The sequence below is a fragment of the Etheostoma spectabile genome, unplaced genomic scaffold, assembly GCF_008692095.1.
Source record: "Etheostoma spectabile isolate EspeVRDwgs_2016 unplaced genomic scaffold, UIUC_Espe_1.0 scaffold00016431, whole genome shotgun sequence".
Taxonomy (NCBI): Eukaryota; Metazoa; Chordata; class Actinopteri; order Perciformes; family Percidae; genus Etheostoma; species Etheostoma spectabile.
The window spans coordinates 1-11302 of NW_022604098.1; the positions used below are offsets into that span (position 1 = coordinate 1).

General features: G+C 45.8%; 1 protein-coding gene across 1 annotated transcript; it reads left to right on the forward strand.

Annotated features, from left to right (window-relative positions):
• Positions 1-7: 7 nt before the first annotated feature.
• Positions 8-11179, forward strand: LOC116679512 (platelet-derived growth factor receptor beta). Its single transcript, XM_032509173.1, has 14 exons — positions 8-30; positions 83-94; positions 1327-1431; positions 3737-3841; positions 3938-4034; positions 4455-4572; positions 4973-5071; positions 5342-5464; positions 7191-7302; positions 7412-7511; positions 9323-9428; positions 10453-10582; positions 10661-10799; positions 10937-11179. The coding sequence occupies exons 3-14, from the start codon at positions 1422-1424 to the stop codon at positions 11043-11045; spliced, it is 1248 nt and encodes a 415-aa protein (XP_032365064.1). The 5' UTR covers positions 8-30; positions 83-94; positions 1327-1421; the 3' UTR covers positions 11046-11179.
• The last annotated feature ends 123 nt before the right edge of the window (positions 11180-11302 follow it).

Consider the following 11302-nt stretch of genomic DNA (forward strand, 5'->3'; position numbering starts at 1 on the left):
ACAACTCTGCCTGGGAAGTACCGCGGGAAAACGAGACTAGGTAATACTACGATATATACTCTGTTTATAATGCTCTGAGAACACGTAGTACTAGGTAATACTACGATATATACTCTGTTTATAATGCTCTGAGAACACGTAGTACTAGGTAATACTACGATATATACTCTGTTTATAATGCTCTGAGAACACGTAGTACTAGGTAATACTACGATATATACTCTGTTTATAATGCTCTGAGAACACGTAGTACTAGGTAATACTACGATTAATACCTCTGTTTAATGCTCTGAGAACACGTAGTACTAGGTAATACTACATATATACTCTGTTATAATGCTCTGAGAACACGTAGTACTAGGTAATACTACAATATATAATACACAACACTCTGAGAACAAGTAGTACTAGGTAATACTACAATATATAATACACAACACTCTGAGAACAAGTAGTACTCGGTAATACTACAATATATAATACACAACACTCTGAGAACAAGTAGTACTAGGTAATACTACAATATATAATACACAACACTCTGAGAACAAGTAGTACTCGGTAATACTACTACATCATCAGAGACAAGAATATGCAGTAAAATACAGAAATAATCCCCTCTGCCTGTCTGTCTCTCTCTCTGTCTCTCTCTCTGTTTCTCTCTCTGTCTCTCTCTCTGTCTCTCTCTCTGTCTCTCTCTCTGTCTCTCTCTGTGTCTGTCTGCCTGTCTCTCTCTCTGTCTCTCTCTCTGTCTCTCTCTCTGTCTCTCTCTGTGTCTGTCTGCCTGTCTCTCTCTCTCTCTCTGTCTCTCTCTGTGTCTGTCTGCCGGTCTCTCTCGCTGTCTCTCTCTCTGTGTCTGTCTGCCTGTCTCTCTCTCTCTGTCTCTCTCTGTGTCTGTCTGCCTGTCTCTCTCTCTCTCTCTGTCTCTCTCTGTGTCTATCTGCCTGTCTCTCTCTCTGTGTCTGTCCACCTGTCTCTCTCTCTCTGTGTCTGTCTGCCTGTCTCTCTCTCTGTCTCTCTCTCTGTTTGCCTGTCTCTCTCTCTCTCTCTCTGTGTGTCTGTCTGCCTGTCTCTCTCTCTGTCTATCTCTCTGTTTGCCTGTCTCTCTCTCTGTCTCTCTCTGTGTCTGTCTGCCTGTCTCTCTCTCTGTCTATCTCTCTGTTTGCCTGTCTCTCTCTCTCTCTCTCTCTGTGTCTGTCTGCCTGTCTCTCTCGCTGTCTCTCTCTCTGTCTCTCTCTGTGTCTGTCTGCCGGTCTCTCTCGCTGTCTCTCTCTCTGTCTGTCTCTGTGTCTGTCTGCCTGTCTCTCTCTGCCTGTCTGTCTGCAGGTCAAGTGTTGGGTTCAGGTGCTTTTGGTCGTGTTGTCGCGGCGACGGTCTCTGGTCTGCTTCACTCTCACTCTACAACTAAAGTGGCCGTTAAGATGGTAAAAGGTACGAACCTGTCTGCCTGTCTGTCTGCCTGTCTGTCTGTCTGTCTGCCTGTCTGTCTGTCTGCCTGTCTGTCTACCTGTCTGTCTGTCTGTCTGTTTGTCTGTCTGCCTGTCTGTCTGTCTGTCTGCCTGTCTGTCTGCCTGTCTGTCTGTCTGTCTGTCTGTCTGTCTGTCTGTCTGTCTGCCTGTCTGTCTGCCTGTCTGTCTGTCTGTCTGCCTGTCTGTCTGTCTGCCTGTCTGTCTACCTGTCTGTCTGTCTGTCTGTTTGTCTGTCTGCCTGTCTGTCTGTCTGTCTGCCTGTCTGTCTGCCTGTCTGTCTGTCTGTCTGTCTGTCTGTCTGTCTGTCTGTCTGTCTGTCTGTAATTCAGTGATGTAATACAGTGAGTATAATCAGTATTTAACAAGTTCTCCCACTTAGAGACCATGGAGGGTCTGATGTCCTCGTAGGTGCATGTCCACTGTGAGAGACATGTCCACTGTGAGAGACATGTCCACTGTGAGAGACATGTCCACTGTGAGAGACATGTCCACTGGGAGAGACATGTCCACTGTGAGAGACATAATCTAAAAAACATCCAGAAATCACAATGTATGATTTTTAACTATTTATGGGCTGGGACCACCGTTTCCAAGGTTACTGTTGGTAATACACTAAGACGTCATGGTTTAAATCCTGCATGGCCCGGAAGGTTCCCCTGCTTAAACCAGACCAGGTCCAGGCCCGTCTTAAGTCTGCCAACAACCATCTGGAGGATCCAGAGGAGTCATGGGAGGAAGTCCTGTGGTCTGATGAGACCAGAATAGAACTTTTTGGTCCTGATTCCACTAACCGTGTTTGGAGGAAGAAGAATGATGAGGACCATCCCAAGACCACCATCCCTACTGTGGAGCATGGGGGGGTAGTATCATGCTTTGGGGGGGGTTCTGCACATGGGACAGGGGGACTGCACTGTATTAAGGAGAGGAGGACCGGGGCCATGGATTGGGAGATTTTGGGGACCAACCTCTTTCCCTCAGTTAGAGTATTGAAGATGGGTCGAGGTCTTCCAACATGACAAAGACCTGAAGACCACAACCAGGAGAACCAAGGGGGGGCTCTGGAAGAACCAGATCAAGGTTCTGGGGGGAACTAGCCAGTCTCCAGACCTAAACCCAATAGAGAATCTTTGGAGGGAGCCCAGAAACCTGACTGGTCTAGAGAAGATCTGTGTGGAGGGGGGACCAGAATCCCTTCTGCAGGGTGTCAGACCTGGTGCAGGACTACAGGAACCGTTGGAACCAAAGGCTGCTGGACCAGATATTAACATGGATCTTCTCAGGTGTTAAATACTTATTTACAGCTGATCATACAAATAAATAGTTAATAAATCATATGTTGTGATTTCTGGATGTTTTTTTAGATTATGTCTCTCACAATGGACATGTCTCTCACAGTGGACATGTCTCTCACAGTGGACATGTCTCTCACAGTGGACATATCTCTCACAGTGGACACGTCTCTCACAGTGGACACGTCTCTCACAGTGGACATGTCTCTCACAGTGGACATATCTCTCACAGTGGACATATCTCTCACAGTGGACATGTCTCTCACAGTGGACATGTCTCTCACAGTGGACATGTCTCTCACAGTGGACACGTCTCTCACAGTGGACATGTCTCTCACAGTGGACATATCTCTCACAGTGGACATATCTCTCACAGTGGACATGTCTCTCACAGTGGACATGCACCTACGAGGACATCAGACCCTCCATGGTTTGTTTAAATACTTACTGTATATTGATGTATCTGTGTGTATGTCTGTGTGTGTGTGTGTGTGTGTGAGTGTGTGTGTGTTGTGTGTGTCTTTGTCTGTGTTTGTGTGTGTGCGTGTGTCTGTGTATGTGTGTGTCTCTGTGTGTGTGTGTGTGTGTGTGTGTCTCTCTGTGTGTGTGTGTTCTGTGCGTGTGTGTGTGTGTCTCTCTGTGTGTGTGTGTGTGTGTCTGAGTGTGTGTGTGTGTGTCTGTGTGTGTGTGTGTGTCTCTGTGTGTGTGTGGTGTGTGTGTGAGTGTGTGTGTGTGTGTGTGTGTGTCTGTGTGTGTGTGTGTGTGTGTGTGTGTCTGTGTGTGTGTGTCTCTGTGCGTGTGTGTGTGTGTCTGTGTGTGTGTGTGTGTGTGTGGTCTCTGTGTTGTGTGGGTGTGTGTGTGTGTGTGGTGTGTGTGTGTGGTGTGTGTGTGTGTGTCTGTGTGTGTGTGTCTGTGTCTGTGTGTGTGTGTGTCTGTGTGTGTGTGTGTGTGTGTGTGTGTCTGTGTGTGTGTGTGTAGCCAGCAGTGGAGCAGACCAGTCCCTGATGTCTGAGCTGAAGGTTCTTCTTCATCTTGGTCCTCATCTCAACGTGGTCAACCTGCTGGGAGCGTGCACGAGAGGAGGTGTGCACGTTAAATCTGCCTGTCTATCTGTCTATCTGTCTGTCTGTCTGTCTGTCCAGGTCTTGTCTGTCTCACACTGCTTGTCTGTCTGTCCAGGTCCTGTCTATCTGATTACGGAGTTCTGTCGTTATGGAGACCTGGTCGGCTACCTGCAGAGGAACAAACACACCTTCCTGCAGACTGACACACTCAGGTCACCTGTCTGTCTCTCTAACCTGTCTGTCTCTCTAACCTGTCTGTCTCTCTAACCTGTCTGTCTCTAACCTGTCTGTCTCTCTAACCTGTCGCTCTGTCTCTCTCTCTAACCTGCCTATCTCTAACCTGTCTGTCTCTACCCTGTCTGTCTCTACCCTGTCTGTCTCTACCCTGTCTGTCTCTAATCTGTCTGTCTCTACCCTGTCTGTCTCTCTGACCTGTCTGTCTCAAACATGTCTGTCTCTCTAACCTGTCTGTCTCTAACCTTTCTGTCTCTCTAACCTGTCCCTCTAACCTTTCTGTCTCTAGACTGTCTCTCTATCCTGTCTCTCTAACCTGTCTGTCTCTACCCTGTGTGTCTCTACCCTGTCTGTCTCTACCCTGTCTGTCTCTCTGACCTGTCTGTCTCTCCCTGCAGTGACAGTGATGGAGGTTACATGGACATGAATAAAGAAGAGAGCGTTGAATACGTCGCCATGAAGGAGCTCAGCTACGCCGACATCCAGCCCGCCGTGTACGAGACGCCGTGCACGCCGCCGTGCACACCGCCGTGCACACCACCGTGCACACTGCTAGGTGACATATGACGTACAGCAACTAACCAACATTATCAGCATGATCTGAAGAAACTGTGTAACTGTGTGTGTGTGTGTGTACGTGTGTACGTGTGTGCGTGTCTGTGTGTCTGTACGTGTGTGCGTGTTTGTCTGTGTGTGTGTCTGTGTGTGTGCGTGTCTGTGTGTCTGTGTGTGTGCGTGTCTGTGTGTGTGTGTGTCTGTGTGTGTGTGTGTGTGTGTCTGTGTGTGTGCGTGTCTGTGTGTGTGTGTGTCTGTGTTTGTGCGTGTCTGTGTGTCTGTGTGTGTGCGTGTCTGTGTGTGTGTGTGTGTGTGTGTGTGTGTGTGTGTGTGTGTGTGTGTGTGTGTGTGTGTGTGTCTTCCAGACCACCAGGGGGCGTCCTCTCTCCTCAGCCCCAGTGACCTCCTCAGTTTCTCCTTCCAGATCTCTCAGGCCATGGACTTCCTGTCCTCCAGACACGTACCTCACTAAGACACATGTCATGTTGCCTATGTATGACAGACAGGGTGGGGAGTGTGTGTGTGTGTGTGTGTGTGTGTGTGTGTGTGTGTGTGTGGGGGGGGGGGGGGTGCGGGAACTCGGTGTTGCCAATGATGCCATCAATATGTCTGATTATATTTCTGATTGGATAGTGTGTTGATGTGTCCCTGTGTCCGATGTCCCTCTTTGTCCTACTGTCTGTCCTGCTGTGTGTTGACATGTCCCCCTGTCCTCCTGTCTGTCCTGCAGTGCGTCCACAGGGACCTGGCAGCGAGGAACGTCCTGGTCTGCGAGGGGAAGCTGGTGAAGGTCTGTGACCATGGTTTGGCCCGAGACCTGAAGAAGGACCAGGACTACGTCTCCAGGGGACACGTCAGTCCATTAACTTCATAAACTGAATTAATTATTATTAATTAGCTTTTTAAATATTATAAGTTTTAATAAGTATTATCAGTATAATAAATATTATAAATATTATAAAGGTTATAAATATTATAAGTGTTAGTATTTGTGTTGAAGGATCAGGACTACGTGTCTAGGGGACAAGTCAGTTCATTATCGTTATTAACTTCTGATAAACATTTAAATACATAGTAGTTTTATTGTTACATGTGAAACTAGGCTGAACCCAGATGAAACACAAGAAAATGATAGTTTAACAGGTTTATTCCAATGTCCAAGTAGGGAATGCAACAAGGAAAAACCTCCAATGGGAATCCAGTGGGAATCTAATGGGAATCCAATGGGAATCCAATGGGAATCTAATGGGAATCCAATGGGAATCCAATGGGAATCTAATGGGAATCCAGTGGGAATCCAATGGGAATCTAATGGGAATCCAGTGGGAATCTAATGGGAATCTAATGGGAATCCAATGGGAATCCAATGGGAATCCAATGGGAATCCAATGGGAATCTAATGGGAATCCAATGGGAATCTAATGGGAATCCAATGGGAATCCAATGGGAATCTAATGGGAATCCAATGGGAATCTAATGGGAATCCAATGGGAATCTAATGGGAATCTAATGGGAATCCAATGGGAATCCAATGGGAATCTAATGGGAATCCAATGGGAATCCAATGGGAATCTAATGGGAATCCAATGGGAATCTAATGGGAATCCAATGGGAATCTAATGGGAATCCAATGGGAATCTAATGGGAATCTAATGGGAATCCAATGGGAATCCAATGGGAATCTAATGGGAATCTAATGGGAATCTAATGGGAATCCAATGGGAATCCAATGGGAATCTAATGGGAATCTAATGGGAATCCAATGGGAATCCAATGGGAATCTAATGGGAATCCAATAGAAATCCAGTGGGAATCCAAAGGGAATCTAATGGAAATCCATTGGGAATCCAATGGAAATCCGGGGTACAGAGCATGCGTGGTAACGTGTTTCGGTGGGTCCGTGTCCAATAGTCCAAAGATCCGGTGGGGAGAGCAGGAGTCAAGTTCAAAGAACTGTGACAGACATAATAATCAGGACGAGCAAAATCACAAAAAACTAGTCCAAGCAGGTAGAGTCAGCAGAGAGACCCTGACCCTAACGTGGCCGTCTGGACTAAAGACAACGGGTAGAGTCAGCAGAGAGACCCTGACCCTAACGTGGTCGTCTGGACTAAAGACAACGGGTAGAGTCAGCAGAGAGACCCTGACCCTAACGTGGTCGTCTGGACTAAAGACAACGGGTAGAGTCAGCAGAGAGACCCTGACCCTAACGTGGTCGTCTGGACTAAAGACAACGGGTAGAGTCAGCAGAGAGACCCTGACCCTAACGTGGTCGTCTGGACTAAAGACAACGGGTAGAGTCAGCAGAGAGACCCTGACCCTAACGTGGTCGTCTGGACTAAAGACAACGGGTAGAGTCAGCAGAGAGACCCTGACCCTAACGTGGTCGTCTGGACTAAAGACAACGGGTAGAGTCAGCAGAGAGACCCTGACCCTAACGTGGTCGTCTGGACTAAAGACAACGGGTAGAGTCAGCAGAGAGACCCTGACCCTAATGTGATCGTCTGGACTATGATCTGATAGAGAGTATTTTCTATAAGTATTCTAAGTAGTATAAGTATGTGTGTTCTGTGTTTCAGAGCTTCCTGCCGGTGAAGTGGATGTCTCCAGAGAGTATCTTCCAGAACATCTACAGCTCTCAGAGTGACGTCTGGTCCTATGGAGTCCTGCTATGGGAGATCTTCTCCCTGGGTAACCACGGCAACACTACACCTAGATCTCACTTATAGTTTTATTATGATTCATCTGGAGATTTTCTGCTATCATGCTCATTTCTGCAGTATTGTGTGTGTTGTCGCAGGGGGGAGTCCATACCCCGACCTTCCCATGACTCAGCAGTTTTACACGTCTCTGAAGAGAGGATACAGGATGAGTCGCCCTGACCACGCCCCCAACGACATGTAGGACTCAAAGCTCTCGTTGTCATGTTGGCCTTTAGAAACCTCATCGCTACCTCTCTGCCGGGCCGTTCTCTCCATTTTAGGAGACAACATTTGCTTCACTCATAAATTGCAAGCATTAGATCTTCATAAACACGCTCATGCAGCACATCTTTAGAAAGCTTAAAGTCTCATGATTCCAATAAGCCCACACACAAAGCATAAGGTGACTTACAGAAAGAGGTTTACAGAGGAGGAACCTGGGAAAGATTGACAGCTATTCCTTCCAGTTAAAACAAGATGTTATGAAACCAGCCTCCCTGTGTAGCCAATAAGAAGACGAGTTTATTGATACCTAAGTTGATCAGAACATTTTAACCCTGTGATGGCTCCTTTTGTCAAAGCAAAAATAAGGCCTTAGTTATTGCATTTCACCATTTCATCAATTTATAATTATTTATTTCTATAAATTTATGTATGTAATTACTTCAGGTATGTGTGTGAGTGATGTGGATGTGGTTTTTTATTTGAGAAGTTTTGTATTTTGCACTTTTTGGGCTTTTTTTCTGAAAGGAAATGAGAAAAACGCACAGATATATCTGTAGAAATAAATTCATATAAAATCCATTTTCTAAGTCATTTTTTTTCTGGACTTTTTCTGTTTTAAGCTGAGACATGTGGCGGTGGTACTATTTTTGTATATAGCCCATGTCATATGCTTACAGTAGTGTTTTTTAAGCATTTCACAGATGATTTACTTGGACAGAAAAAGAATTTCTCTGTTGTAACCTGTGTAGCTCTGTGTCAGTAAGGCCTGGTGTCACACTGCCACTAGAAACTAAAGGTTGAGAGTGTTAACTTCCCAACGACCTCAGGGTCATCCCAGAGGCCAAAGGATGTGGAACTGCATCACTTTATTTGGGGTAAAAATGTAGGCGAGAAAAGCATGTATTTTCAAGTGTTTGTTAAACGTGAAACTGAAAAATCACCCTCACCAAACCCACCAAACTCCATGTAAATAATCACTACTTTTACCATCGTAAAACACACTTCATTCAAAGTGGACAGAAACTAAATAAAACTACCAAAAGCCGTCTTGGTTCATCTTTCCACTGTTCCAACAATCACCACTGTGGTCTGGTTGGAATAAACTCTTAATTCACCCATTTACATGTGGAGATATGCTGCTCTATACACGCTAAAAGTAGTGATTATTTACATGGAGTCTGGTGGAGATATGCTGCTCTATACACGCTAAAAGTAGTGATTATTTACATGGAGTCTGGTGGAGATATGCTGCTCTATACACGCTAAAAGTAGTGATTATTTACATGGAGTCTGGTGGAGATATGCTGCTCTATACATGCTAAAAGTAGTGATTATTTACATGGAGTCTGGTGGAGATATGCTGCTCTATACACACTAAAAGTAGTGATTATTTACATGGAGTCTGGTGGAGACATGCTGCTCTATACACGCTAAAAGTAGTGATTATTTACATGGAGTCTGGTGGAGATATGCTGCTCTATACACACTAAAAGTAGTGATTATTTACATGGAGTCTGGTGGAGATATGCTGCTCTATACACGCTAAAAGTAGTGATTATTTACATGGAGTCTGGTGGAGATATGCTGCTCTATACACACTAAAAGTAGTGATTATTTACATGGAGTCTGGTGGAGATATGCTGCTCTATACACACTAAAGTAGTGATTATTTACATGGAGTCTGGTGGGTTTCGGTGATGGGGATTTTGGGGCTATTCCTGACGTCTGACATGTGATGACTGATTTCTGATCATGATTTCTGATATTTCACATTGTGTTTCCAGTTATGATCTGATGAAACTGTGTTGGGAGGAGAAACCTGAGTCCAGACCTTCTTTCTCCTCGCTGGTCGTCGCCGTGGGCAACATGATGACCGACGACTACAGAAAGGTACCAGAGTACTCTATCAGTAATTCTAGAGAAAGGTACCAGAGTACTCTATCAGTAATTCTAGAGAAAGATACCAGAGTACTCTATCAGTAATTCTAGAGAAAGGTACCAGAGTACTCTATCAGTAATTCTAGAGAAAGGTACCAGAGTACTCTATCAGTAATTCCAGAGAAAGGTACCAGAGTACTCTATCAGTAATTCTAGAGAAAGGTACCAGAGTACTCTGTTACAATAGTAATCCTACTAATGCGTTAATTTTCAGGATCATACTTTTTTTTTGGTTTCTTCTGGAACATGTTTACGTGCTTTAATGTTTAAAAAAATATTTTTCTCATCATGTCTAAATACACTGCAGGGCATAGCAGGGCGTAGCAGAATACTGCAGGGCGTAGCAGAATACTGCAGGGCATAGTAGGGCGTAGAAGAATACTGCAGGGCGTAGCAGAATACTGCAGGGCATAGTAGGGCGTAGCAGAATACTGCAGGGCGTAGCAGAATACTGCAGGGCATAGCAGGGCGTAGCAGAATACTGCAGGGCATAGTAGGGCATAGCAGAATACTGCAGGGCGTAGCAGAATACTGCAGGGCATAGTAGGGCGTAGCAGAATACTGCAGGGCATAGTAGGGCGTAGCAGAATACTGCAGGGCGTAGCAGAATACTGCAGGGCGTAGTAGGGCGTAGCAGAATACTGCAGGGCGTAGCAGAATACTGCAGGGCGTAGTAGAATACTGCAGGGCGTAGTAGGGCGTAGCAGAATACTGCAGGGCGTAGCAGGACGTAGCAGCTTAGTGTGTTGAGAGAACTTTCGTTCTGATTTCATACTCTAAGTTAAATGTAATTGAACAGGGTGGAGGATTTAAAGGGTGAGTTGAACCCTCAGAGGAGGAGACTTAGGACCAGAACCACATAAAGTCTGGGAAGAGGAGACTTAGGACCAGAGCCACATGAAGTCTGGCTCTGTACCCAGGTTCAACGGGTCCTCGCTGCTGACAGGAAGTCATATTGTTGTTGTTGTTGTGTCAGCGTTACCTCCAGCTCAGCGAGGACTTCCTGAAAGGTGAAAATCCAGCTGTGGTCAGTTCCATAGGCCGTCCAATAGGAGACCTGGACCGGTCCACAGGCTGTCCAATAGGAGACCAGGAAGACGCCGATGGTTAGAACCACATTCTCAGTCCACAATGTTATGATCACAGAGGCTGGACTGGGAGATCTGATCCAGTGTTCTTTACAGGAAGTCCCGCCCCCCAGGTCAGTGTTCGCCGGCTGGAGGCGGAGCCAGAGGAGGCAGGCCCCCCCCACGGCAGTTACATCATCCCTGTCACTGACATCACCATAGAAACCTGGGGCAGTGCTGCGCCGGACGCAGTAAGGTACCAATAGTTTAAAAAAAAGATTAATATTCATATTCTCTGTCCGATAGACGTGTTGATGTATCCAAACTAAAAGTATGGTTCAAACTTCATGATGATGATGATGAAGATGATGATAATTTTCTGTCTCGCCACAGCCATCAGATGTCAGAGTCTCCTGGAGAACAGGAAGTGACATCACCAGTGGACGGACAGGAAGTGACATCACCAGAGAAGAGTCCTGAGGAAGAGCAGAGCTTCCTGTGAAATGAGATCATAACTTTATGATATTCAGCGGCATATTCTTTGATATTTTACGGGCGCTGTCTGTGTATATCTGCATTGTTATCGTAATCTGCTTCCAGACAGACTTCCTTCACGTCTAATAAAGGTTTTACTGAGGCCGCGTGCTTGATTTACCCCCCCCCCCCCCCTCTGGTTTGTATGTGAACTACGTGAAGAAGGCCTTATGGAAACACGAAAAATCATTTTCATGAATATCGCTTATTGCAATCGGCCGTAAA